Below are 26035 nucleotides of genomic sequence, written 5' to 3'. Positions count from 1 at the left end.
GCTTTGCAAATAACTTTTCGTACTTCTATGAATTATTTGTATTGTGGTAGCACCCAGAGACCCCAATCACGTATCAGGGCCTGACTATGCTAGGCACTGTACAAAGTAGTAGTCCCTGTCCCAAAGAGCTTACATTCTACATGACATAAGGTGGATGATGATATATCTTTTATTGGACCAACTTATCTTGGTAAAAAGACAAACTTTTGAGCTTGACCAGAACTCTGAGTTTCCCAGACTTGAAGAACAACTCTATGAAAGCTCGAAAGCTTGTCTCTCTCACCAACAGACGTTGGTCCGATAAAAGATATTATCTCACCCATCTTGTGTCTCTAATATTTTGGGACTAACAGAGCTACAGCACCACTACATTTTAAGCGTAAAACAGGGATGGGGGAGATACAAAGATGAATAGGATCACTGCTTGTATCCTCAATCCCTGAAATTAAAAACAAACCAATAAAAAACCCATCTTTTTCTGCCTGTGTATACTAGAAAGTGATATGAGACAATTTATCAATCTCACTACCTCAAAGGATGGCCCACTCTAAGGTGCTAATAGCATCCAACTTGAGCAGTAATTTTAGGTTTATAGAGAAAGCTTTTGTTTGCCTCACTTCCAGAAATGGGTCTTTGGCCTTAGATATTCTGAAAAGAAACATTGGTTTCCATTTTATTTCAATATTCTGATGTCATGCTAATCATTATCACACACCCCCCTCTTGTGCCTGAGCTCACTTACGTTTTCAACGTTCCAGATGTCATGAGTTCTGTCACGAGAACAATACATTTCTTTCCCTTCACTGTAGACTCCCAGGAATCATAGAACCGAACAATATTAGGATGCTGGAGCCCTTTCAGCATTTCAGCTTCCTCTTTAAATCTCTGCCGCTCTGACTTTGACAGCTTCCGATCCTAGCAAAAAGAAAAAAAAGAGATTAGATTATATATAAAAACTGATACAAAGTAGTCCACTTTAACACATGGGAATGGCAGCAAGCTGAAAAAGTGACAAGCTGCCGATTCTTGCACATTAGTAAGATTCTCCGATAAGCAGAGACTCTTAAGTCCACTCAGATTCATTCACTTACAATGAATTCACTCCACCCAATTGTCATTCAATTGCATATTTCATGTTCGTTTTTTTTAAAATGCACTATATAAATGCAGATGCATTCTATTACTACAGCCTCTTACCGGATTTAGTAGTTTATGCCATACGATTGCTCTCTAGAGAGTCACTAGTCTTAGGGCTTGTGTACACTTACAGCACTGTGGCAGCGCAGCTGCACCAATGCAGTTGTAACACATAGTGAAGATGCTCTCCTTTCGGCATAGGTAGTTTTTCCTGTCGGCACAGGTACTACTCCACCTCCTCAAGGGTCAGTAGCTATGTCAATGGGAGAAGCCCTCCTGTCAACATAGTGTTATCTACGCCAGTGGTTAGGTTGGTATCTTCCACAGCCGAGCAATGTAGTTATACCATCATAGGTTTGTAGTATTAACCAGGGCTCACACCCTCTGAGCCTATTATTCTCCCTACCCCCTGGCCAAAAATCAGATTCACAGCTACTAATGCTTAGGGGAAGGGGATACAGTGGTCCAATACATTTAAGGATCCCCAAATATTAAGAAATATGCTTCAGAATTGCCTCTTTTGTATGCAGACAGGGCCGGCTCTAGGCACCAGCTTACCAAGCAGGTGCTTGGGGCGGCCACACCAGAGAGGGGCGGCACATCCGGCTCTTCGGCGGCAATTCGGCAGAGGGTCCCTCACTCCAGCTCGGAGCGAAGGACCTCCTGCCGAAGTGCAGCAGATGGCGATCGGGGCTTTTTTGTTTGTTTGTTTTCTGGTTTTTTGGGGGGGTGGCTGCTTGGGGCGGCAAAAACCCTGGAGCTGGCCCTGTATGCAGACTAAACATGTTAGGATTTCCCTGCTGCAAGAGGATCAATATCAAGAGTATAGGACTGAATTCTACATTTAGAGATTTAGGACTGGTCCACACCTAAAACCTAGGTTGAACTAGCGGTCAGTCAAGAGTGTTAACTATCTCTTGAGTGAGAAAACATAAGCCAGCCTAAGCCCCATTACAGACACTGCTATGTTGATGGAAGAATTCTTCCATCAGCTTAGCTGCCAGTTCTCAAGAGGCTAGATTCACTACAGTACTTTGAAGTTGTAGCTCGGGCTCTGAAGCCTACAGAGGAAGGTTGGTCTTCAGAGTCCGAGTAGCAACTCCAAAGCGCTGTTTCTACAGCTACTTTTAGGGGACTAATCCAAGCCCTGCTACCCTGAATCTGTCAACTTGGGCTGGGAGGCTCGCTCCAAAATGTTATATAGACATTCCCTAAATGTGACTTCCCAATACTACTCAGATGCAGATGAAGACCTGCAGGATTGGTATAATTTACTTCGCTCAGGGGTGTGAACAAAGTAATTTGTAGTGTAGACATAGCCATAGTTATGGAGGAACTTAGGCTATTTTCCAGCGGGAACATTATAATGTAAAGACAAGTGCAAGAAGTGTAAAGATTTTCCAGATGAAAATGAAGAAAAAAATCCAAACACTCTTAAAGGTCTTCAGAACTCTTAACTATAAGTTACACGTACAGCTCACAATTACCTACTTTGTAAAAACTACTCAACCACAATGGCCTACTTTAAAACAGGTCTATCTCAAATATTGAATTACCGGTATATTTTATAATCCTGTTTAAGCATTATCCTAAAACAAAAGAATGAAGTGATATGACTGAAGGGTTATACAACAAGCTATTTGGCTTATAGGTAACTTAACATTCAATATTACTAATTCTTCCCATTTCAGGAATGAATGCATGCCAATTTTTGTTACTTTCCAAGTAAAAACAGAACATACACTTGCCAAAGACACATATGCAATAAGCTTATATGTTTATAGATCTTGTACATCTCAAGTGTAGATTTGATTTTGTAGTCTGACTGTGAGACTAAAGACCTTTCTGTCCCCTAGAAATAAGACAGACAGTAAAGGCTCCAGGTAAGGACCAGTTAAAGGTTAAATAGCACTTGTTTCTACAACATGAATGAATGACAGTAAAAGCAATGCACCATATTTTTAAACACACAATCTGCATATCTGTGTATCAGCAGAACTGCATCATATCACATGCTTCCTGGGAGAAGCCCTCAATATTTGGGCCAATACATAAAACCTCCAGTATGAGACTCTCTATTCTCAATGTTGGGTGTATCATGTTCCTGGCCACTGCTCTATGACCTGGACTCCAAATAAATATATTTATTTAAAGTATCTATGTACTTGTGTTGATACTACACAATAAATATTCACATACTGAAACTAGTTTAGTTTGCAGATTGTCCAAAAACCAAAAAGAAATATTTATACTGTATTTTAGACCAGCTTTTATTATTGAAAAAGTCTATCAAGCTTTTAAGTTTATAATAAACAATTATAGCCACAAACTTAGCAAAACCATTCAAGACTACATCAGGAAACAACCTTCTCTCTCTTTACTACTGTCTTGAGTATCTCTGTTAAAATTGGCTAAAAGCATTTCAAATGCTAGAGTTTTCTAGGTGTATAGCATTCATGAGAATGCATTTTTTAAAAGAAACTTTATGCTACCTAAAGTGATGTACCACAAACTTTGCTAATAATCAGTTTTAGACCATAACTCTGTTACATTAAGTTTGCACATTGTAACTACCCAACATCTAATCTCAAACTCAAATGATTCAACTTCCTCACATCATTGCAATACTACCACCAAAGCTCAGAACGGAATTTAACTAGTGTTGCTTCTGGCCACATACATACCCATAATGGGCATGCATATGTTGAGCCATTTCATCCTCACTGGTCACATCAATGCTGATGTCATGTCCCTACAGATATAACTGTTGTGCTGCAGACAGACACTCAACACTGAGCACTGGCAGAAAGTCATGGCAAAAGTAGTGAAGTGAGTAACTCAACATCTGCATTAGAAGTCATGCTGCCCTAATAGTTTGGGACAAGTTTGCACATTTAATGCACGCCAGCAAGTTTCAAGCTGGGGTAAGTAGCTGTATTTTCACAAGTGGAAAAAAAAAAAGGCTTAAGTTTTGCTGCTGCAGTACTCTAATGTAATATTAATTTCGAAGACCTATGGGGGAAGGGCAGAGGGAGGAGACACCACTTGTCCACTGAACCACCAGTAAGTACCAACTTTACCTTACTACTATACTAGGGCAGGTCTACACTTAAAATGCTGCAGTGGCACAGCTATTAGCACTTCAGTAAAGACCCTACTACACTGACACAAACCAATTCACCTCCGTGAGAGACAGTAGCTATATCAACAGGAAAAGCCCTCCTGCCGACATAGTGCTGTCTACACTGAAGGCTAGGTCAGTATAACTGCATCACTCAAGGGTGTGGATGTAACTCTGTAGCGTAGACCTGACCTTAGTGTTTCCCTTCCACTCTCCATAATCACACCCATAACTGCTACAAGCCTTAAGATTTCCCCTCAATGTTAAGACATATCCATGCAGGCTTATAGAAGAAACGTTGATATTTAGAGGTTAATTGTACATGTGTTCTTGAAAAATTATGTGCTTACTTTGTGCATATGCAAATATTACCAAACCATGTATTTGCACACACAATAGAGGACTAGTTATGCACCAAACTGGTCATTTGCACATGCAAACTGCATTTAGTTGTGCATAACTTCATATTTTAAAAAATTAGTCCCCTAATACTGTAACAACTGGCACAAGTTTAATATTAGCCTAAAACCTATTAGTTCTATAGTAAGACTTCTTTGTGTGTGAAGATGGGCTATAGCAACTCCCATCGCATAGTCACCTTTCGGCGCTCTGCTGCTCAAACTGAGCTGTCTGAGGGCTTGTCTACATTTACAGCGGCACAGCTGCACCAGTGCAGCTGTGCCGCTGTAGTGCTTAGTGAAAACACTACCTACACCAATGGGAGAGCTTCTAACATCAGTATAGGTACTTCACCTCCCCAGCAAGTCTCAACTATGTCAATAGGAGAAGCCCTCCGTTGACATATCACTGTCTACACATCAGTGGTTAGGATGATATAACTACGTTGTTCAGGGGCATGGATTTTCCACACCCGAGTGAGGCAGTTAGACATTTGTTTGTAGTGTAGACCGGGACTGAGTATGTGAAAACCTGACAGCCTCTATCTTAAGGTCCCTAGTCTTCCTTGTACAAACATATCACTTCACAGGAAAAGCAATAGTCTTAATAGCCACTGTTGCTGAACAACTGGACACCTTTATTGAATCCATGAAATAATCCACCTCCCCCACCCCCGATGTGGCCAACCCTGTTAGAGAGGTACAATTAGGAATGAAAGCTATGAAGAAAAGTGGCAAGATGAAAGAATTACAAACAGAAGTCACTAATATTGACATACAAGAAATTTCTGTAAGACAGTGGTTCTCAACCTTTTATAGATCAGGACTCTTCCCCCTGCCAGTTAGCCAAGATGGAGCTAGAATGCCCTCCCTTTTAACAATATGGGAAGGGCGGGATTGTTACCATCTCGAGGTTGAGAATCTGTGCTGCAGAAGAATCATTACCCCAATTCTACCTATCTAAAATGCATCTACCAAAAATGGAAAATTTCAGGTTCCACATATCTGATGACTATCAAGGCATGTTACAAAGCTCATCTTTTAATCTCCCAAAATTTGAAATGGGAGAAATTGTAATTAAGAGTGGGAAATTGAGGGAGAAGAGGGGATTGTTTGTGGCAGGTTGTTTAAGAAATTCCTGCACTTGGTTAAGTGATTTCAAGGGTACCTGAATTATATGGACAGGAGCCCTATTTAGCATTTTTGTAAATCTGAATAGGTATCTAAAGTGAGCCTTTCAGCACATACCTACTGCTCTGAGTCACTAGCAATTCCAGGTATTCTAACTAGATGTTTAAAAGCCAGCAGGTTAACGTTAAACTGCAAGTAGGGTAAGTAAAGGAACAAGTCAAGCACCCAGAACACTAAAAAAACCACACAAGAGGAAGCAACTGAGGGGGTTGCACTCAGTTCAGCAGTGTAGATCCAATTTTAGTGAAAGGAGAAACTACTATGAACAGCAGAAAGGACTAGAAACTTGACATCCTTCACTTCAAGGAGTTAATAGAAACCCATGCTACTGTCACTAAGCAGCCTTTGAGTGGGGGAAAATTGCTCATTCGTTGAAATGGAAAAATTACTTGAGTAAAAACAGCTAAGAAGGCTTAGGATAGAATAAAGGAAACATCAAAATCTAGAATTTACAAGAAATAATGCAATCATATGGTATCTTCAAGCCATTGGAGTATATAGGCAAGGCAAACAAGCAGTTAAATCCATTTTAGGAAGTGAAATTGAGAAGGGCTTGACAGCCTGTATATTTTTAGTGTTGCATAAAATGGACAGCATTGTTCTTCCTGAATTGATATCTTACCCCCCTCTCCCCCCACAAGGACTCAGTGTCATATCCCAACCACAGGGTTGCCTTCAGAACGAACTGGAGCAGATGCATCAAGCCCACACTGTTCATTTCATTCATTCCTTTCCACCTACATTAAATTGTTTTGACAAGGCAGAACAAAAAAAAGCAAGGCTACCCGGCACATGACGAACTTCTGTAGAGCCAGGGTCCTGGAACAGAGACAGGCAGCAAGAGAAACAATTGTTCAGCTCAGTACCATTCAATTTTTTTTTTCTTGGCAGATGCTATTTATCCATGTATTTTCTATTGCAATTTCTTTCAGTTGGGAGACAGATGTCTGTATCAGCGCTGTTGTACATTGTGCAATGACTGGTAAACATTTAAAAGACCCACTTTAGTCAGCCATGCCAAGCAAGATATAGCCTCACCAACCCCTTTCCCTCTTGCATTTTGTTCATTAAGAGAAAACACTAGAACTGAAACAGCCATCACCCTCCCCCATCTTTAAGGTACCTTATATGAGGCACAGACACAGATAATGGAGTAGCTTAAGTTCCCATAAAAATACTTGCCTCTTGGCAGCTCAAAGTATGCACACATCCAGTAAACATTTACTGCTGGGTCTTGATATGTTTTTATTTGGCTTTCCTGTTTTTAGGGACAGTCAACACATCTGAGATCCCAAATAGGTAGCTTCATGTACAAGGAAAGGAAAGGGGGTTGGCTAAATATATCATTTAACCAATATGTGCATGTTACCACTATCTTTTAAATTATGAAATATTACAGTGGCAGGGCCACATTATGAATCAACTGAACAGTTCATTCAGTCTGGAAAATCCACATTTCAGAGTCTCTCTGTAGCATTTCTTCTGAGTACGTAACTTGGAGAGGCTCAGGGTTGGGCAGTGGTAGAGTTCATTATTTCCCTTTTTGTAATAGTCAATACTAAAACAGAATAGTAAGCCTTCTAACACAAATGATTGTTTACACTTACAGTAAAGCCTAGCTTGGTTTACATCTGACAGACATCTATTCAAACAGAGCTACATAGTGCAGCCACATTGCACTTTGCTCTACCAAAACAAACACAGAAGCAGTGAACAGGATCATGGACAGCAAAATTCTTAGACAATAGAAGCACTTACAAATAATTTTTCATTGTTATCCGTTTTCTGCCTACTTGCTTGTAACAACCAAACAATCGGATGTTTATGACACCTGTACACAATGCTGTGAACACAGGGGACTGGCAAGAAGAAAGCAATTGCCTAGGAGAAAGTTCTAGTATAGAGGGAACAAAGTAGGACAAAGGAGTGTTCACATTAAGGACTTTTTTTTTTTTTAAACCCTTGTTCATTCATCTCTTTTCACAAAGTCAAGGGAGGGCCTAGACTTAGGGTCCAATTCTTTATATACACCTTTCACATATCACTAGGTTATTTCCCCCAATGAAAAACTGCACCCCAAATGGGCCTTCACGTAGACAGCTAGAGACCAAGCTCCTGTGAGTTGCTATATTCATGGAATGCCAAATGAGTACGTTCTGAATGAAGTAGAAATCTTATGCATAGTTCTTCTCTTGGAATTTGTTACAGTCAATGTTAATGGGATAGCCACTTACGTTCCATTTCTCCTCCAAGACCGCCTGTTGGAAGGCTCCCTGGCAACATGCCATCTATGAGCACAGTCTTTAAGACTGATTTAAAAGGAGACACCCTGCACTGGGCCAACTTAGCCCCACACCACATCCCTCCTCCCAACCTCCTCTCACTAATAAATACTGCTTCGAAATTTTTGGTCTTCACTTGTGATAACCTACGTTATTGATTCAGATAACTGTCCTAGTTTGTGATCAAATAAAAATTCCTACTCCCACAACAGTACTCCAGTAGTTCACCATACCAGGTACGGACCTCCCAATTTTTCCCAATAAATAAAATAATTGCAGCAATATGCATAGACTTTCAGAGTTTAGTTTTTCAGGACTTAGGATTTTTCCAATTGTCCAGCAGTTCCCAGGTTGATCCCTTTAAAGAACTGTTCCTTCTCTTGCACCCTAAAATCATTACACAACATTGACATGGTAATAGCTCAAAACAGAGCTAATCTAAAGCTTTCTGTGAAATCACCGGATCTTTGATCTTGTGCACATTGACGTACTGCTGCAGGAATTCTATATATGTACACACAAGATTTGAATCAATATTTTTCTAAAAAATAAAGTCCCTGCACAGAAGCAACCACCACTTAATACACTATGCCTGGGTAGATATAAGGAAGAGAAGATTACTCACCTGGTGCAGTAACTGAGGTTCTTTGAGATATGCAGCCCTGGTGGTGCTCCACTTCAAGTAACTGCACCCCTGCGCCTCTGTCGGAGAATTTCTACAGCAGTGCCCAGTTGGGCCACACATGAGCTCTCCCCATCTCGCGCCATCAATGGTGATTAACTAGCACTGTGTGACCAACCCCCACTCCCACCCCTGCCTTTCCTTCTCTACCACAGAGGACTTTCGGATAACTCCAAACTAGAGGAGAGGAGAGCAGGTAGTGGTGCATCCACAGGGAAACATCGAGGAACCTCAGTTACTATACAAGGTCTTTTTCTCCAAGTGATGTCCCTGTGGGTCCTCCACTTCAGGTAACTAGAGCAGTGGCGCTCCCCCCCCCACACACACACCAGTGGAAGGGAGGGGCTTCAGAGACGGATCTGTGATCAATAATGGACCATGAAGCCTCAAAGTGTCAGATGTCGAGTCTTGCTCGATTGCATAGTGCTGAATGAACATGTGGGCTGATGCCCAAGTGGCTGCTTTACACAAGTCCATAGTAGGTATTTTATTAAGGAAGGCTACCGATGTAGAGCGCAACCTGGTGAAATGTGTTCTAATCCCCAATGGGGATTGTAGTTTGTGTTAATAGTAGCAAAGGTGAATGCACTTTGAAATCCATTTGGAGAGTCTCTGCTTGGATATGGCTTCTCCTTTAGAACTCTCCTTAGTAGAGTAACAGCTTTGGTGCCTTCCTAAATTGTTTTGTCGGTTCAAGATTTAAAAAAAAAAAAAAAAAAAAAAAAAAAAACCCACTAGTGCCCTTCTGACATCCAGAGTACGGAGTGCCACTTCTTGCCTGTATATGGAAGGCGGCAGAAAGATGGAATGGGTTGGTTGAGGTAGAACTAAGAGTGTACTTTAAGAAGAAATTTAGGATGCGGTCTTAGAGTGACTTTGTTCTTGAAGATCATGTACATGGGGTATGCAATGAGAATCCCAAGTTCTCCCAGGCGTCTTGTGGTTGTGATGGCGACAAGGAAGGCCACATTCATTGATGTAATAGTGAATATGTAGGAAAGGGTTCGAACGGAGGTCTGGTAAGAGAATGAAGCACTAAGTTAAGATTCCATGGAAGCACTGGGACTCCGAGTTCAGGATAAAGGTACCAGACACTTTGTAAGAATTGTTTTGTAATTGGATGGGTGAAGACTGAAGAGCCATCTACTTTATGATGGAAGGTTGTGACAGCTGCAAAATGTACTGTAATTCAGTTCAGTGAAAGACCTGATTTTTTTTAGTTCCAGTATATAGTCCAGAACTAGTGGTAGAGCGGAGATGGTGGCTCCAATTTGTTTGTTCTGATACCATGTGTGGAATCTCTTTCATTTGTGGAGGTAAGGAGAGCATGTGGTCAACCGCCTACTGTTTAACAAGATATCCTTCACATTGTCTGAGTAAGTCGTCATCTCCTCACCTTGGAATCATGGAGGAGCCATGCCCTCAGGTAGAGTATCTCCAGGTTTGGATGCAAGATCAGGCCTGCATCTTGTGACAGGGTATTTGGAAGAAAGGGGAAAACACAATATGCATGCAGACATCTGCTGCAGGTATGGGAGCCAAGTTTGTCTGGGCCATGTGGGGGCTATCAAGATGACCCTGGATTGGTTGGTCTTGGTCTTCTGTAGGATACTGGACAACGGGGTAGGAAGAAGAGATGTGTCCAATCCGAGGAGGAAGGTCTCATCCATGGATCCTGGCCTCAACCCCACGCTTGAGGAAATTGTTGGACATTTGCCGTTCTAACTTGTGGCATATAGATCTCTGGTTGGGAAGCTCCAGTGTCAGAATAGGTCCTGTAACACCAAGGTATTTATTTCCAAATCATGATCAAGGGAAAACTTTCTGCTTAACATGTCTGCTGTGGTATTCTGGCAGTTCAGGAAATAGGAAGCTGATATGGTGATGCTGTGATGGATGTACTAGTTCCACGGTCTTAATGCCTCAGTGTAGAGGGAATGTGACCTCACTCCTCCCTGTTTACATAAAACATGTAAGCAACTTTGTCTGTTAGTATCTGTATGGTTTTTTCTCTGATCATGGGCAGAAAGTGTGAAAATGCATTGCAAACTGCTTGCAGTTCCACTATGGTTTATGTGCAGCGCTGACTCCGGAGAAGACTACCACCTGCCCTGTCCTTTGATGTTGTTCAGATGGGCACCCCAGCCCACTAAGGAGACGTATCATTGCGGGGGTGCGAGGGGAGGTGGGGGAGAAGTCTGTAGAAAGGGGATTTCAGCACATACATTGTGTGAGTGGGTCCACCATTGTAGCGAGTCTAACTTTCCATAATATGTTGAGGGGCTTGCTCAGACTGTTTGTTTAGGGTGTACACTGTGCTGAGCCACCCCAGGAGACAGCGCACGCATAGCCTGGCATGTGTTACAACACAGATGGTTGCCGCTGTGTGGCATAATAGTTGGAGGCAAGTCCTGGCAGATGTCCGTGGGCTGTTCACCATAGCTTTGATCTAGTGTGGCAAATCTGTGCGGTGGTAGTGAGACTCTCACCTCCAATGAGTTTAGATGAATTCTAGTTCTTGTACTGGTGTCACTGTTGACTTCTGAATGTTTATTTGGAGTCAGAGTTTTGTCTTGTGTGGCTTCGATGGCCTCTTCCCAAATGGAGGCCTTGAGTAGATAGTCATCTAAATCATGACCCCTTCTTGGCAGAGGTGGGCCACCGCCACTGATAGAACTTTGGAAAATACTCGGGGGCTGTGGAGAGGCCAAATGGCAGTAATAGTGATCCTGTCCCAAAACATATCAGAGGAATCGCCTGTGTGATGGGTATATGGTGATGTGAAAGTATGCGCCTTGAAGGTTGAGGACTGAAAACCAGCCCCCTGGTTTCAGCGCTGGGATTCTTGTTGCTAAGGTCCTGAACCATTGTGTTTTGATGAACTTGTTGAGGTTTCTTAAGTAGAGAATGCGCCTCCAACCTCCTCTCTTCTTGGTTAAGAAATAATGGGAACAAAAGTCCTTCCCTCTGTGCTGTACCAGTACCAGTTCTACCACACCCAATTTTAGGAAATGGTGTACAGTAGAACTTGAGTTATGGATACTTCAAGAAGGGAGGTTGTCCATATCTCTGAAATGTTCCGTAACTCTGAAGAAGAGGTTACAGACTTCAGCCACACTGAGGATCAGGGCTGCAGCTGTGTGGGGAGGGAGGGAGGGGACCTGCAGGAGCATTGGGGTTCAGTGCTTTAAACCTGGTGGGAGCACTGAAGCTTGGAGCTTCAGTCCCACAGCTCCGTTCATGGCTTCAAACCTGCAGGGGGCACCAGGGCTCGGGGCTCCCCCCAGCTCCACTTCTGGCTTCAGTGGGGGCTTGGGGCTTTAGCTACAGGGGGAGTGCTGGGGCTGAAACTGATGCTCCCTTTTTAGCTAAACCCCAACGCTCCCCATGGAGCTGAAACCAGAAGTGGAGCTGTGGGGCTGAAGGCCCAAACCCCAGTGCTCTCCCCAGGACTAAAGCCCTAAGCCTCAGTGCTCCCAAGGGTCAGAAGCCCTGAACCCTACCCCCTGAGGCCTGCAGCACTGACCCCCTTGTACAGTATTTGCCCCCCCTTTTTTTTTGTCATTTGCACTGTTGCCTGATTGAGGATTTCCAGTTCCACATGTTGTTCAGTTGACTGATAAGTACATAACTCTGGTGTTTGTATCTTTGAGGTTCTACCGTACTTCCTGTCTTTAAAAGGTGCTCGTGAGAGGGGTCCCTGAAGAGGGATGGTCGGGGAAATGGAGGTTAACTGGATGGAGTAACCAGTGTTGAGAATTTCCAGCACCCATTTGTCCAAAGTAATAGTTCGCCATACTGGGCAGAATGGCGTCAAACGGTCTGTAAAGGGACAGATGGTAGAAAGTGGTTTCAGCACCTGGAATTGAGGGAAGTCTCTCACACCCTCAACCAAACCCTCAAATTTGATGTTTTGAGAGACGTTGTTGCGACGTACAAGGTTCACGTCGGAGTGGCCTACGTTTTGTGGGTCTTTGCCTCTGTGGCCAAGTGTAAGATGCTGTCTTGACCATTGTGCTAGTTAATATCTGCCTTGCTTTTGTTTTTGTGCAGATACGTAGATGCCTAAAGACCAAAAAGTCGCTCTGTCTTCCAGTGTGTGAAGGGACTCATCGGTCTTACCTGCAAATAATTTTGTGCTTTTAAAGAGAAGATCCTATATGGTGGATTGTACCTCCTTTGGGAGCCCAGACAAGTGAAACCATGCATCACTATGGCAGTTATGATGGCTCTTGCCACCATGTCTGCTGCGTCTGAGGATACCTACAGAGCTATTCTTGCTAGGAGATGGCCTTCAGAGATGACTGATTTAAATTGCTCTTTGTCTTTAGGGATAAAGTTAATAAATTCAGACATTTTGGAGTAATTTATGTGACTGTATTTGGCCATCAATGCTTCATAATTGGCTATTCTGAACGGCAAAGTTGCTCCCAATAGACCTTCTGGCCAAAGAGGTCCAGTCTTTTCCATTCTTGTATGGAGTAGTTCTTGAGTGGTGTTGTCTGTCCCGTTCGCTGACCATCTCTACCACCAGTGAGACTGGTTGGAGTTGTGAAAAGTAGAAATTCTAGGCCCTACAATGGGACGGAACACTTTTTAATCGGCTCTTTTACAAGTAGGAGGGATTGTTGCGGGAATCTGTCAGATGGTCTTGGCAGGATCCATGAGTGCCTTATTTATGGGAAGAGCAATTTTGCATGAGGCCAACATGTGTAATATGTCCAACAACTTGTGCTGAAACTCAGCAACCTCTTCCAGAGGTGTTTGGAGTATGTTGGCAATTCCTTTAAACAGCTCCTGAAATAGTTTAAAATAGTCTCCTGTTGCAGGTGGTGGGAGCATGATGGCCTCGTCTGGAGAGGAAGAGGAGATGTTGGTGGGGAGGTGGGTCTTCTTGCCTATCATGCAGAGGAAGAAGTGCTACACTGCAGAAACAAGTGTTGCTCTGTGTGGGTTTCTGCAGTATATAAAGAAATGCTTTCCAAGGTTTTTAGGCAAGGTTAATAAGAGGTCACCAAGGGAGAGGCTAGCAAGCCAGGGCTCAGAAATTCAAATGGAATTTGTTAATGGCACAGAGGCTTTGCAGGCTGCAAGTTACTCATCCTGAATAAAAATCTAGCTCTAGAGCGAAGAAAAAACACAGCAGAGTCCACAAAACTAGATTAGCAAATGTCTGAACAAAGAGTCCACGGAGCTCAATGTCATGAACCATTCAGCTCTTCTATGAGGAACCAAGAAGTGGAAGCCCAAATAAACAATTGCATCAGCTTTTTTTTTTTTTAATGCCACCTCAGAATCTAACTCTACAAAGTATCAGGGGATCTGTCAAATACTCTTCAGAGAAAAAGAGCCTTTCACAGCCAAAATTTCCATATAGCCACAGGCTCAAAAATGGATCAAAGATCTCTCTACTAGCTCCTTCATGATGATGACAAGGCATGAAATAGAGTAATTAAAAGCAGCTGAACAACAGCTGTGGATCCAATTGTATGTGACAGAGGTTTTTCATAAGACTTACTATTATAGATGCTCAAGTGTTCATAGCATATAGGCAACTCCTTACTTACAAGTATCAGTGTTTTGTTATGTTGTAACTTTACAAACATTACATCCATTCAGTATTGCTATTCACAAAATGTCACACCTGCATAACTAGTAAAAAGCATTCACTTTTCATAGCTAAAGTTTGGCTCTGTGCAAGTTTCCTAGAACGAATTCTCTCACCCTCCCGTTTCCTTGCCAGGTGAAATATGCACGTCACAATACTCCCAAGGTTCATTTCCAAGATATATACACATGAACCTTCTTTGAAGATTTAAAAAAAAAAAAAAAAAAAAAAAACACAGAAATGTAGGGCTGGAATGGACCTTGAGAGGTCATCAAGTTGAGCCGTAGAGCCCCCTGCACTGAGGCAGGACCAAGTAAACCTAGACCATCCCTAACCGGTATGAGGATTCCACAACCTCCCTTGGAAACTTATTCCAGACCTAAAGTACACGTATAGTTCTTCCGAATAGCTAACCTAAATCCTCCTTTCTGCATATTAAGCCTATTACTTCTTGTCCTACCTTCAGCGTAAAATGATCACGTCCTCATTGTAACAGCCTTTAATTTGAAGACTGTTTCAGGTCCCCTCTCACCTCTTCTGTTCTCAAGACTAAATATGCCAAGTGTTTTTAATCTTTCTTCATAGGTAAGGTTTTCTAAACCTTTTGTCAATTTTGTCCTTTGGACTCTCCATTCCACATCTTTCAAAAGAACACTGGACACAGTACTTGAGAGGAGGCCTCAGCAGTGCCAAGCAGAGCAGGACAGTTATCTCCAGTGTCTTGCATATAAACACTACTGTTAATACATTCCAGCACATTAGTCTTCCTCAAAACTTTCACATTGTTCACTTACAATCATTTTAACAACCAGATCCCTTTCAGCAGTACTACCACCTAGCCAGTTAGTCCTCATTTTGTAGTTATGAGGTTGATTTTTCCTTCCCAAGTGTAGTACTTTCCATTTGTCTTTATTGACTTTTACCTGGTTTATTTCAGACCAATTCTCTAATTTGTCATGGGCATTTTGAAATCTAATCCTGCTCTCCAAAGTGCTTGCAACTGCTCCCATCTTAGTGTCATCCACAAATTTTATGAGCACTCTCTCTCTCCATTTGATTATCCAAGGGGAAAATAAAGATTGACTACTGCTAGACTCAAGACTGACCTTCTCAGATACAACCTCCCAGATGAACAGCGAACCACTGAGTGAAGTCTTTCAACCAGTTGTGCACACACCCTATAGTAATTTCATCTAGACCACACTTCACTTGTTTGCTTATGAGAAGGTCATGTGGAACCGTGCCAAAAAAGTCCTACTAAAATCATGTCTACTGCTTCTCCACTAGGCCTGTAACCCTGTCAAAGGAGGAAAGTACGTTGGTTTGGCATGGCATGATTTTCTCTTGACAAATCCATGCTGGCTATTCCTTATAAACCTAGATGCTTACAAATTGATGGTTTAACAATTTGTTCTAATATCTTTCCAGGTACGAAAGTTGCCATATCAAAGCAACGTATATTTGCTCATTACTATTACAGATGATGCCTGGTTAAGGAAAAGGCAGTTGTCAGCGACCCTAAGGAGATATAGGTAAGGTGGATCTCCAAAAAGCAAAAAAGTATCTGCGCTACATTCCCACTCACCCCTTTACAAAGCTGGCCAGCAAAGAGGTCGTATTTATTAAGCTGCTGCCTCTGATGTGCAAGCACCAGAGAACAGCAGAGATCCCTCTGTCTGCAGCACCTGGTAGTCGGGGGCACTGATTTTCCTGTGCATCACTCTTTTCCAGTGTTTCGATCTGCACCAAAATCAATAAGGTTGTGCCCACTGATGCCTAGAACCTTCCCTGAAGTTTTGGAATAAATCAAACATGCAGTTTCAAAGTATTCACATTACAGACACAAGTGTCAGTGATGTGTTAGACCTCTCTTCAAGCAGTCCAAAATTTTCAGAGACTGATTTTCATGGAAATGTATCAGTATTTCCAATATCTCCAACTCTGACACTTCCAAGCATGATCTTCAGGCTAACCGAGCTCTTTCATAAAAAAACTATCATACAAAAAAAGTCACTAGGTGTTGATGACCTTACACAGAACAGAAAAATTAACAGAAGCTTCCATCACAACATTTATGTACAATAGGCTAGATAATTCATCTCTCAGCTGAAAACATAGGAAAGAATGGAGTTTGTAGCATCAAGTTCTTTAAACATTTAGTTAATTTAAAAGCTTACCATACAAATGTGTGTTCCTTCAAGAATATTCCTTTTAACCCAAATCTTACTGTTATTTCAGTTGAAAGTCTTCATAATCTATTTATATTCATTGGGCTAGATTCTGCAAGTGAGAACTGCAAGAGTGTAAGACAACACTCAACAGGGAAAAAAGCCCCTTCTGTAAAAAAAATGGGAGGCAATCAACCAACCATCTCTTCTTGTATTTTCAGACTACGTGCACTGGGGAGCAGGCTCAGTTTTCCATCTGGTGACCTTCTACATTTGTTGAGAGAATTGTGAGAAGTTTGTAATCCTGACATCAAAGAAATACATGCAGAAAACTTAAAGGAAAGCCTTAGTTTGCCCTCACAAACATAGCAGTATTTAAATGTGACTCATGAGTTGATGAGATGATCTAGAGATGGAGTGCAATGTGAAGAGAGCAAAGGGTGAAGGACAGAGCTCTGGGAGTATGGGAGCAGTATGGGAGCAGAGGAGGTCGACAAACCACGAAAGACACTGAAAGAACAGTCAGAGCTAAATGGAGACTCAAGAGAGGACAGTACTTTGAAAGCCCCGTGCGGATAAGATGTCATGGAGGAGGAGATGTTTGACAGTATCAAAAACAGGAGAAAAGCAAAGGAGGATATGAATGGACTAGAAGCTCTGTGGGTCCTCCAGGAAGAGGTCATTAGACCATAGTGAGTGGCTCCTATAGAGTGGAAACTTCAAAAGCCAGACTGAAAGGAATCAAGACAGTTGGAGCAGAGGAAATCACTGCATTGCATGCTTCATAGATTATACATAATCCAACCTTGACGATTTTAACATTATGCTCAGATTACACACAAAGACAAATACAAAGAGTGAGTTGCTAAAGTGAGGATAAAAGGTGACATGCTTCAACTACATATAAAAAGCTTCAGATGCAATACAAAAAAAAGTATCAATGAGATTTTTGGATTACAAATAAACCAGGGAAGGGACAGCCCCTTCTACACCATAAGGGAAGGTACCTTGATATAATTTAGACAGAATTCAGAGAACATTTTAAAAAGGTATTGGATCATTTACACCCGTACTTCTCAAACTTTTGTACTGGTGACCCCTTTCACATAGCAAGCCTCTGAGTGTGACCCTTCGCCCCACAAATAAATATATAAATAAGTTTTTAATTTAACACCATTATAAATGCTGGGGGAGGCAAGGCGGGGTTTGGGGTGGAGGCTGACAGCTCGCGACCCCCCATGTAATAACCTCACAACCCCCTGAGGGGTCCCGACCCCCAGTTTGAGAACTCCCAATTTACAGGAAATGTTTGAGAGCTAAAATATGTATAGTGTGGCTGAACCACCAATGAGGCAGCATAGGACAGTCCCCTGTACATTTATTAAGGACAGACATCAAGGAGTGATGGTGTTAGTCCCAAGATATGAAAGAGACAAGGTAGGTGAGGTAATCTCTTTTATTGGACCATTTATTTATTTATTGGACCAATAAAAGGTATTACCTCACCTACCTTGTCCTATTAAGGAGTAAGAAATTTAGAATTTTCCAAAGCAGACAACTAGAAAAAAAATTAGGAAATATTTCCTGAGTATCAGCTTAGTTTCATCATTACTAGGTATTACAGACTGTACAATTGTTGTTACTTAGGTCATAGAGTATTTGTTTGACTGTATGCAATTTAAATATTCAAGTTAATTAATACGTCTGTGGAAAGAATCTATATTTAAAAAAATCAGGAAAATACTGGGAAACATTAACACGAACAATCCAGCAGGAGGACTGTCATGTCTTAAAGGAAATCAGGAATTAGAGATGAAAAATACCTATGAATCAGTAATTCAGAAAAGCCTGTTTCTCATTACATTGTCCTTTAGTCACACACTGTCCTTGGTCTGATGCCATTTCATATTTCAATATCTTGAATAGGAACAGTTTGGAGGATTGTTGTCAAGACTCAAACTATAACCTTCGAGGTTGTCATGGTCCAGGAGGCCTACATTAAATGGGTCACCACGCCCTCTACACAGCTTCCTCCTTTTCAATTCACCCACTACACGCTGCCAGATTGAATATATCTAATCAATGCTTCAAACATGATTGTACTTTGAGAGCTTAGCTTACAACTAATGAATTTTAAAAGGATATAAAAATTTAAGTGCTTTATAACAGATTTCTACAGGGTGAAATATGTCTGACCAGTCTAGAGAGTTTAAGAGCAGTTTCTGGCTATACAGTTTTTCAGTAATCTGAAAAATAATGGGGTGCTCAGTATGCTAGATTGCATGTTAATAAAGTGTTCTAGCTGAGTGACTAATACCTGGTTATGGGTGCCTCAAGTGTGCACACATGTAGTCCACATACAAATATGGGTCTATAGTGTCCATTGTGAAAGCCATTAGACCAAATAGAAGTGACATACTTCAGAAATGTTCCTTTCATGCAGGAGGCAGCAGACACCTACCTGCGCACATGCAGAATTCATGTCCCCCACAGAATTTTTTTTCCTCCACAAAAAATACTTTCTGCCAGAGAGGTGCTGCAGTTATATGTTTTGCCCACCAGGGGCTACTGTGGCATCAGAACAGAGGGCAGTTTCTCCCAGATGGGAGCAGCCAATCGCCAAAAGGGAGGAGAAGAGGCTGCATTCCTCACAGTGCCCTATCAATGGGGCCAGGTGGAGATGGCATGGGCTTTTGGAGGGACACATAGGGACGGGGCAAATGTTCCTGACTGAAATGAGATAGGCTAAGAGTCAGCCAGGGTCTGCATGGGGGAGGTTCCCCAAACTCCCTAACAATCCCTCTTCCCAGCCCCACCCCAAAAAAAAAAAAACCCCACACTACACACACACACAGTTCTATACCGCTCCCAACCATACCCTACAGAGATTCACTCCCAGGGTTCTTCCCAACAATTACTTACCTCTCCCTAAGCTCCTCCATTTCCCCTGACTCCCTCAAGCCTTTGTGCTGCTTCTGAGTGGTATAGGAAATAAGTTTCTGTATTGTAGTTTAAATGAATTATTACGCAAAGTTCTTGATTAATATGCCTAGTAAGGAATTTGTCAAAAAATATTTCCTGAATCTTTTTTGTTGTCTGTATTGTTACAGACACACTTGCTGACAGTTATTTTGATAAAAGTTACCAAAATAATTGAACTGGTGTGATTAGATTGTATTATTTTGACAAAATAAAATATGCAGAATTTTTCATTTTTTGATGCAGAATCACCCCAGGAGTATGTACTGCACCAAAGGCAAAAGAAGAGATAGTGAAATCTACAAGAGAGAAAATTCACCGGATGAAACAAACAGCAGGTGGATTGCTGTTTATGACTAAAAACAAACGATTGTTAAGGTATATCTGGGTTGGTATAAGAAAAAAATGCATAGGATCCTTCACCTGGGAGGCAAGCTGAGGGAGTACTTGTCTCATGAAAGGAGGATCACAGCGAAGCCTGGCTGAAAAAAGTGCTGCAAGGATTTTGGGTAACCCACATCCTACAAGATGAGCGTATCTAGTTAATTAAGTCTAGGCTCTAGAATGCTATTATGATTTTATTTCATGTGTAACCATTTGTTTCCAACTCTTCTACTTGCTACTACTTAAATTTCTCTGCTTTTTAAATAAACGGATACTTGATTTCACTACAAACATAGCTAAGTGCTGCCTGTTAAGCAGAGCAGTGATCTGAAATGAAACTGGTAAACTGAGGTGCTCATTTATTTGAAAGCAGCAAATCTTTGAATACTGTGAGCATCCAGTGGATCAGGGCCTGATACTCCAGGGAGATGCTTGGAGAGCTCGAGGGTTGGCATGTGCCTATCACTAACCTGTAGAGAGACAGAAGGGCCTGCAAGGCCTAGAGGGGAGTGCTTGTAGAATTGGGGACTTCACCCCCTGCAAGCATAGGTGAGGCTTCCTCACACTAAAGGCAGGTGGTAGCAAGGTGCCTCAACCATGGGTGCCCCTGTAAGCGTCACAACTGGAATCTCAGTCATATCTTCATTTCAAGTCTCAAATCTGACTGACGTATGTATTTCTGTGCACTTTCACAGCCTTGGTTGAGTGAAGCCTCGTACCTCTACCCTAAAAAGGTAGCAAAGTATTATACTCCTCCTGCAAATAAGAGGTTTCAGAAGTCCACTTCCGGCATAGCTCAGAACAGAATTCAGCTTTGTGAGACAACAGACAATGCCTTTCAGAACAAGGTTACAACTCCATGCTTGTCTATGCTATCTCACTACTAGCTCTCAACCATGCACAGACAGTAATAAGAATCCAGGGAACCCTCATACCCAACATTCCACTGCTATGTCAAGTTATTACATAACTCAGTGGCAAAGGGCATACTATATCCTCTCTAATGATTTATCCATACAGGCTAACAGTTACTGCCTTGTAGCTCAAGTGGTAGAGGTGTATGCTGGGAATCTGAAAGTTTAAGGGTTCGAATCTTGATGACAAACCACGCAAGAGACCCCCTAATGGGTGTGTGTGACCAAATTTGTTTTTTCAGCTCGCTTTAGAAACCTGGTCACACCACGTGTTTTTTAAATCAAGTCAACAACAAAAGACAGCCTTTTAAATTGTTTTCCGCTATAAACCCTATCACTTGTCAATCATGGAGTGACGCACAGCAACAGTATTTTATCAGTCATTTGTCATGTATAAAAACAGCCAGCGTGACACGTTAGTTAAGGTTGGAAGGTACGTGCTGAAGCTGTTGTCTTGCTACAAAAGAAGAGGAAAGTCAAGAACCTGCAAGGGAATAGCAACCAACAGCAAGATTACATACTACCACTTCTGGCAGAAGACTTGAAATCATTCTACCTGACCGAGATGAACAGGACGTTAATATACTACCCAGTACAATATAGAAGGCATCGCATCTCCCCAAATCATCAATGGAACCATTTTTTGGAAGGTTAGTATTTCCATTTAACCTGAAACATGAAACTAAAGTGGAGAATTAGTTACATCAGGGCTCAAACAGCCAGCCAGACACTCCTGTCAGCAGGATTTGAACCCTTAAACTTTAGCTGGTCTGGTTGCAAAGAAAATCTCAGACAGCATAAGCCAAGGCTTTGTCTAAACACAAGTTGTACTTCTTTAACGATATTTGTACAACCCACTCATCACCCCCACTGTGGTGAAGTTTTCAGTACAGATGTGTTTTATAGCAGCATAGCTATTCCCATACAGAAAAGTTTTATCAAGAAAGCCAGGCTCCTGCAGTATTAGTATTGGCTGCTCAATGTTCATTAGACTCTTGTTCCTATATAGGAAGCAGATGAAGTCTTCTAAGAAGGCATAAGCATGAGCCCCTTTCTGTCTAAGAGCCATTAGCAGAACCACCAAGACATTCATAATACCTAAGGCTATGCAGCAAGGCAAAATGGCATCACATTCAAAGTCTGGGCATGCAAGGATCACTCAGGAAAGTGAGCATATGCTGCAGAGAACCTTAGTGTTGCTGAAACTGTATACTTTGCTATGACTCCACTTGACTGATCTGGCAACTCGAGTGGGATAGAAATCCAAACACTGAATTAGGAGTCCAACATACTATTCATTCTGCTTTGGGACACAGTTATTGGGGGATTTCCCAGCCAGACTTCATCACATTTTGCAGGAAAGCTTTTAGGAGTCTAATTTTAATCCAAAGAAAATGTTTTACTTTGTTTTGCTGTCTGACTAAAAGGCTCATGGAGAAACAGAAGACAAGAAAAAAGGTCTAGGTAAGAAATGAACTGAGGCTTTAAAAGTATACTTAAGGATGTTTTTTCTATAGCCCCCTTGTTTTACCTCCAGTCTGGACTTCAAGAGCTGACCTCTCCCCCAAAAGAACAATCTGCGCTGTTGTGCCAGATTCTTGATTTTATCCCCTTGTGAAATCTATATTTTGAATCCATTTTTTCTTTTAATACTGAAAGGCTTACTGGTTCCTGTGGAAGGGTTTGTTTATGAAAGACACCAGTGATTTGGAAAGTGACTTCATTTCTAGCACACCTTTGCTCCAAAGACTAGAGATCTGTGACCGAACTTAAAATGGACAGTTTTTTAGGGCAGCCTCTTACAAAGGCTGTAATGCTCAGACTCTTTTGTTGGCAACAGAGCAAAAGAATTTGCCAGTGAGGCAGGGTTGTGGGACTCCGATAATTCTGACTGTCCTTTAGGAATGCTGCTGCTTTGATTCCCCCTTGTCAGGGCACCTAGATCAAAGTCATGAGGAGGGGATGAAGATGTCTGCCTAGGCATGTTGGGGGGGGGGGTGCCCAAGATTGCAAGTCTCATGAAATTACAGACAGGAACCAAGTTAAAGGGGTGGGGATAGAGGAGTTCCACAGGGGAATCAGTTTTGATCCTAGTATGCACTGAATGCCATTGACCCATCGCTTTCCCTTCCCAACTTGGAAGTCCCCAAAATTGGCCCAAGGGTCCCTGCTGCCATCTTGATAGACCCATCTTTGGTCTCTCTCACGTACAAGATCACAGAAGAAGATCCATTACCTGAACCAGTCAGTCACTACCAGTGTCCAATGAAGCAGACTCAAGAAACTGGTAATAGCAATTTTGCCTTCGAGAAAGCACCCTTTTACTGCTTTCGCTATTTCCTGGAGTGGAGAGAGGGGGCATCACTTGTTGCTCCCCTGCCAGAATTCCTTGCCAGTCACTGGGGAGGAAGCACTGAGCAATTCATCCTGGGCTAGGCCAAAGTTTGGGGGGGAAGAGGGGGTGCCTTCTCCTGATCATAAAACCACTACCTTTGGCATGCTATCAAGGAAGTGGTGCAGGAAGAACAGAGTCTCCTTTTAGGCTTCTTCTCTGCTTGTTTATTGTCGTAGGATAAAACAGAGGCACCTGCTACAGCAGTGCCTGAGGAATAATAGGAAGCCATCTACCCCAAAAACTAGCCAAAGAGTTAGGCACAGATTCAGCCAAACTGAATTTCTGGTTCAGTTTAGGTTTTGTCTAGGTTAGAAGAGTTTTAGATTCAAAGAAATACTAGAATTCTGATGCATGGAACTCTGTCCATCCTGCAGCTGTGAAAGTAGAATAAGATTGGTAGGCTGTTCAACAGATAGGACTAACAGGTGTTAGCCCTGGCTTAAGGGCAAGAGTTCTACTTCCAAGACTGAAAATAGTCTCAACGTTTGTGTGTCAAGTGTCTACAAAATTGATGGTAATAAATATTTGTCACTAGGAACAGACTCCTTACCTTGTGACTTCATCACTTCAGAAGTTTTTTAAAAAAGGAAACAGGCTCATAAAGCAAAGCAGCTCTGAGCAATTTGGCTATAGAGTATGCCAAGTTTTTAATCTTGTGCTTCCAGGATATGCGCAGTCTCATCCAGGGCAAGCCCCATGAAAGCCATTTTAAAATAAAAGGCTCTGAGGCAGAACTTAAATACAAAGATCCAGATCAATGATGGTAAAACAAATCCAAGATTAGTATAAATGTACTCAATTTTACCCTGGCTTGCTGGGCAAGCTATTTGGTTTCATACAAGCCAGCCTAACTGGTTTCTACACATCGAAATATTGACTCAACTAATTAAATCAATTAAAAAAAATCAAGAATATTTTCTAAGGTAGTCATATATATAAGCCCATAAAAATCTATCTGCATGCAACTGAAATACATCTTTTCATCTCGGATCTAGTCTTAGGATCCTTATTCCAAAACAGTGAAGCTTCTAAATACCCAATGCAATAAACAGCCTAAAAAGGGGGTGTTTCCCCAGGACAGCAAACCTTCCAAAAGGAGTGTGTATTTCCTCTGTCCCATATCACCTCCACTCACCACATCAGATTCCTTTGACTGGTAAGAATAAGTTAGGCTGGCAAACTCTTTTCTGCCCACACTCTCAAGACTATTCCCTCCCAATTCCCTCACCAGCCATTCCCAGTTCCTCCTCCATCCACAGCTCCCTGACCAACCACTGCCTGTTCTTCCCCCAACCCCCATACTAGCTCCTCATCTCTCTCACCACCACCTCTACATGTCCTTTCTTCCCCCCGCCCCCCCCCCAACCCCCAGTGTGGCCACTTCCTCTCCTTGCCCAGTCTCCTTTAAAATCAGACTAGATGACGGAATGGTCTCTTCTGACTTTAATGTATGAATCCTCCACTACTTCCACATATCCAGTGCTATTCTCCTTGCCCAGCCAGTCCAAGGTTCCCTGTCCTCCCCCCACCCCACTCACCAGCCTCCAGTCCCAGTCATGTGCCACTCACCCACCCACAACCTTGTTCCAACATATTCCCCCCACATCTACCCAGGTCTGTCTCTTATCCCCCTGTGCATTCAAGTCAGTCAGTTTCCTCCTCTACACTCCCTGGGCATCAGGAGGGGGGGAGCACTGAGAAAACAGAAAACAGGCTCTCTACCCTAAGTTTAGCACAGCTACAACTACAAGGAAATGCCTGCTCAGCATGGACTGAATCTTGGAGTTCTAGCAAGTCTCTACTGAGGATAAGTGAACTGCAACTTTTAAATGCAAAATTTTTAACTTGGTGAATTCTGGGCAGATTTTTTTTTTTTTTTTTTTTTTTTTAATAGGGCCAGTAAAAGGCACATTCTTAACACAAAGGCCACCAACCCACTAGATTTTAAATCCCTGCTCCACAGCATGGGGGTGCTAGACTTTTTCCAAAGGCAAAGGTCTCTGGAGTTCAAGAGTTTAAAAAAATCCCTATCCTCTTTTTGAAATGACTGAACTCTGACCAAAAATCTTCAAAACAATTAAGCCTGATGTAGACACCCTGCACAGAAAGGGTCAGTTCAAAGAGTTAAAGTTTGGCAACCTTAAAAGCAACTGAAAACAAGGATTTATCCCAGAAAGTGGTAGACAACCTTAACAGGCTCTGCTTAGAATAATGTCTCCAAGACGCCCAGCAACAAAAGCTCAGCAATGGAGAGCCCCAAGAATATAGAGTACTACAGGACCAAGCCAGAGTGTCTGCAGCAACTTTTTCCCAAAAATCAGCTTCTAAGAGATTTATCAGGACTTATCTAGATGAATAGTTTGTGTGCAGCAAGCTGCGGATGTAAATCTACACTGCACTATCAAGCTGCACACTGTGTGGACCCTGCGATGGCACATTAGAAGTTCTCTAGTGCATACTGACGTACTCCACTTTGAAATGGGAGTTCATCAATGCACTAGGGAACTTTTAGTGCACAACAGCAGGATTCCCACGGACAGTTACTGTGAGGTACACTAGTGCACTGCAGATTTACATTCCAGCTTGCTTCACACTAACTGTTCATCTTGATAACCTCTTGACAACTTTGCACCATGCCTTCAGCAAAATTATGCATTATGCTGCCAATTTGATCTCCCTTATCCCATCTCAGTTCAGTGATAAAAGTGAGCAGGTATAACAAAACATGTTACTTGACTCTGAACACTCAAAAAAATGAAATTGCTCTTTAGTAGAA

The 26035-nt window shown here is 42.1% G+C and overlaps 1 protein-coding gene across 5 annotated transcripts in view; it reads right to left on the bottom strand.

The window, feature by feature from the left end:
- WNK1 (WNK lysine deficient protein kinase 1) overlaps positions 1-26035 on the bottom strand; it is a 171268-nt gene that overhangs the window by 119331 nt on the left and 25902 nt on the right. For all 5 annotated transcript variants that reach the window (XM_054035141.1, XM_054035099.1, XM_054035108.1 and 2 more), the window contains exon 2: positions 743-915. In XM_054035141.1, the coding sequence (XP_053891116.1) occupies positions 743-915 (173 nt within the window). The remainder of the gene's footprint in view (positions 1-742; positions 916-26035) is intronic.

Source organism: Malaclemys terrapin, chromosome 1 (assembly GCF_027887155.1).
Source record: "Malaclemys terrapin pileata isolate rMalTer1 chromosome 1, rMalTer1.hap1, whole genome shotgun sequence".
Taxonomy (NCBI): Eukaryota; Metazoa; Chordata; order Testudines; family Emydidae; genus Malaclemys; species Malaclemys terrapin.
Note: the sequence above shows the minus strand (reverse complement) of the source record. Positions and strands in the feature narration are given on the sequence as shown.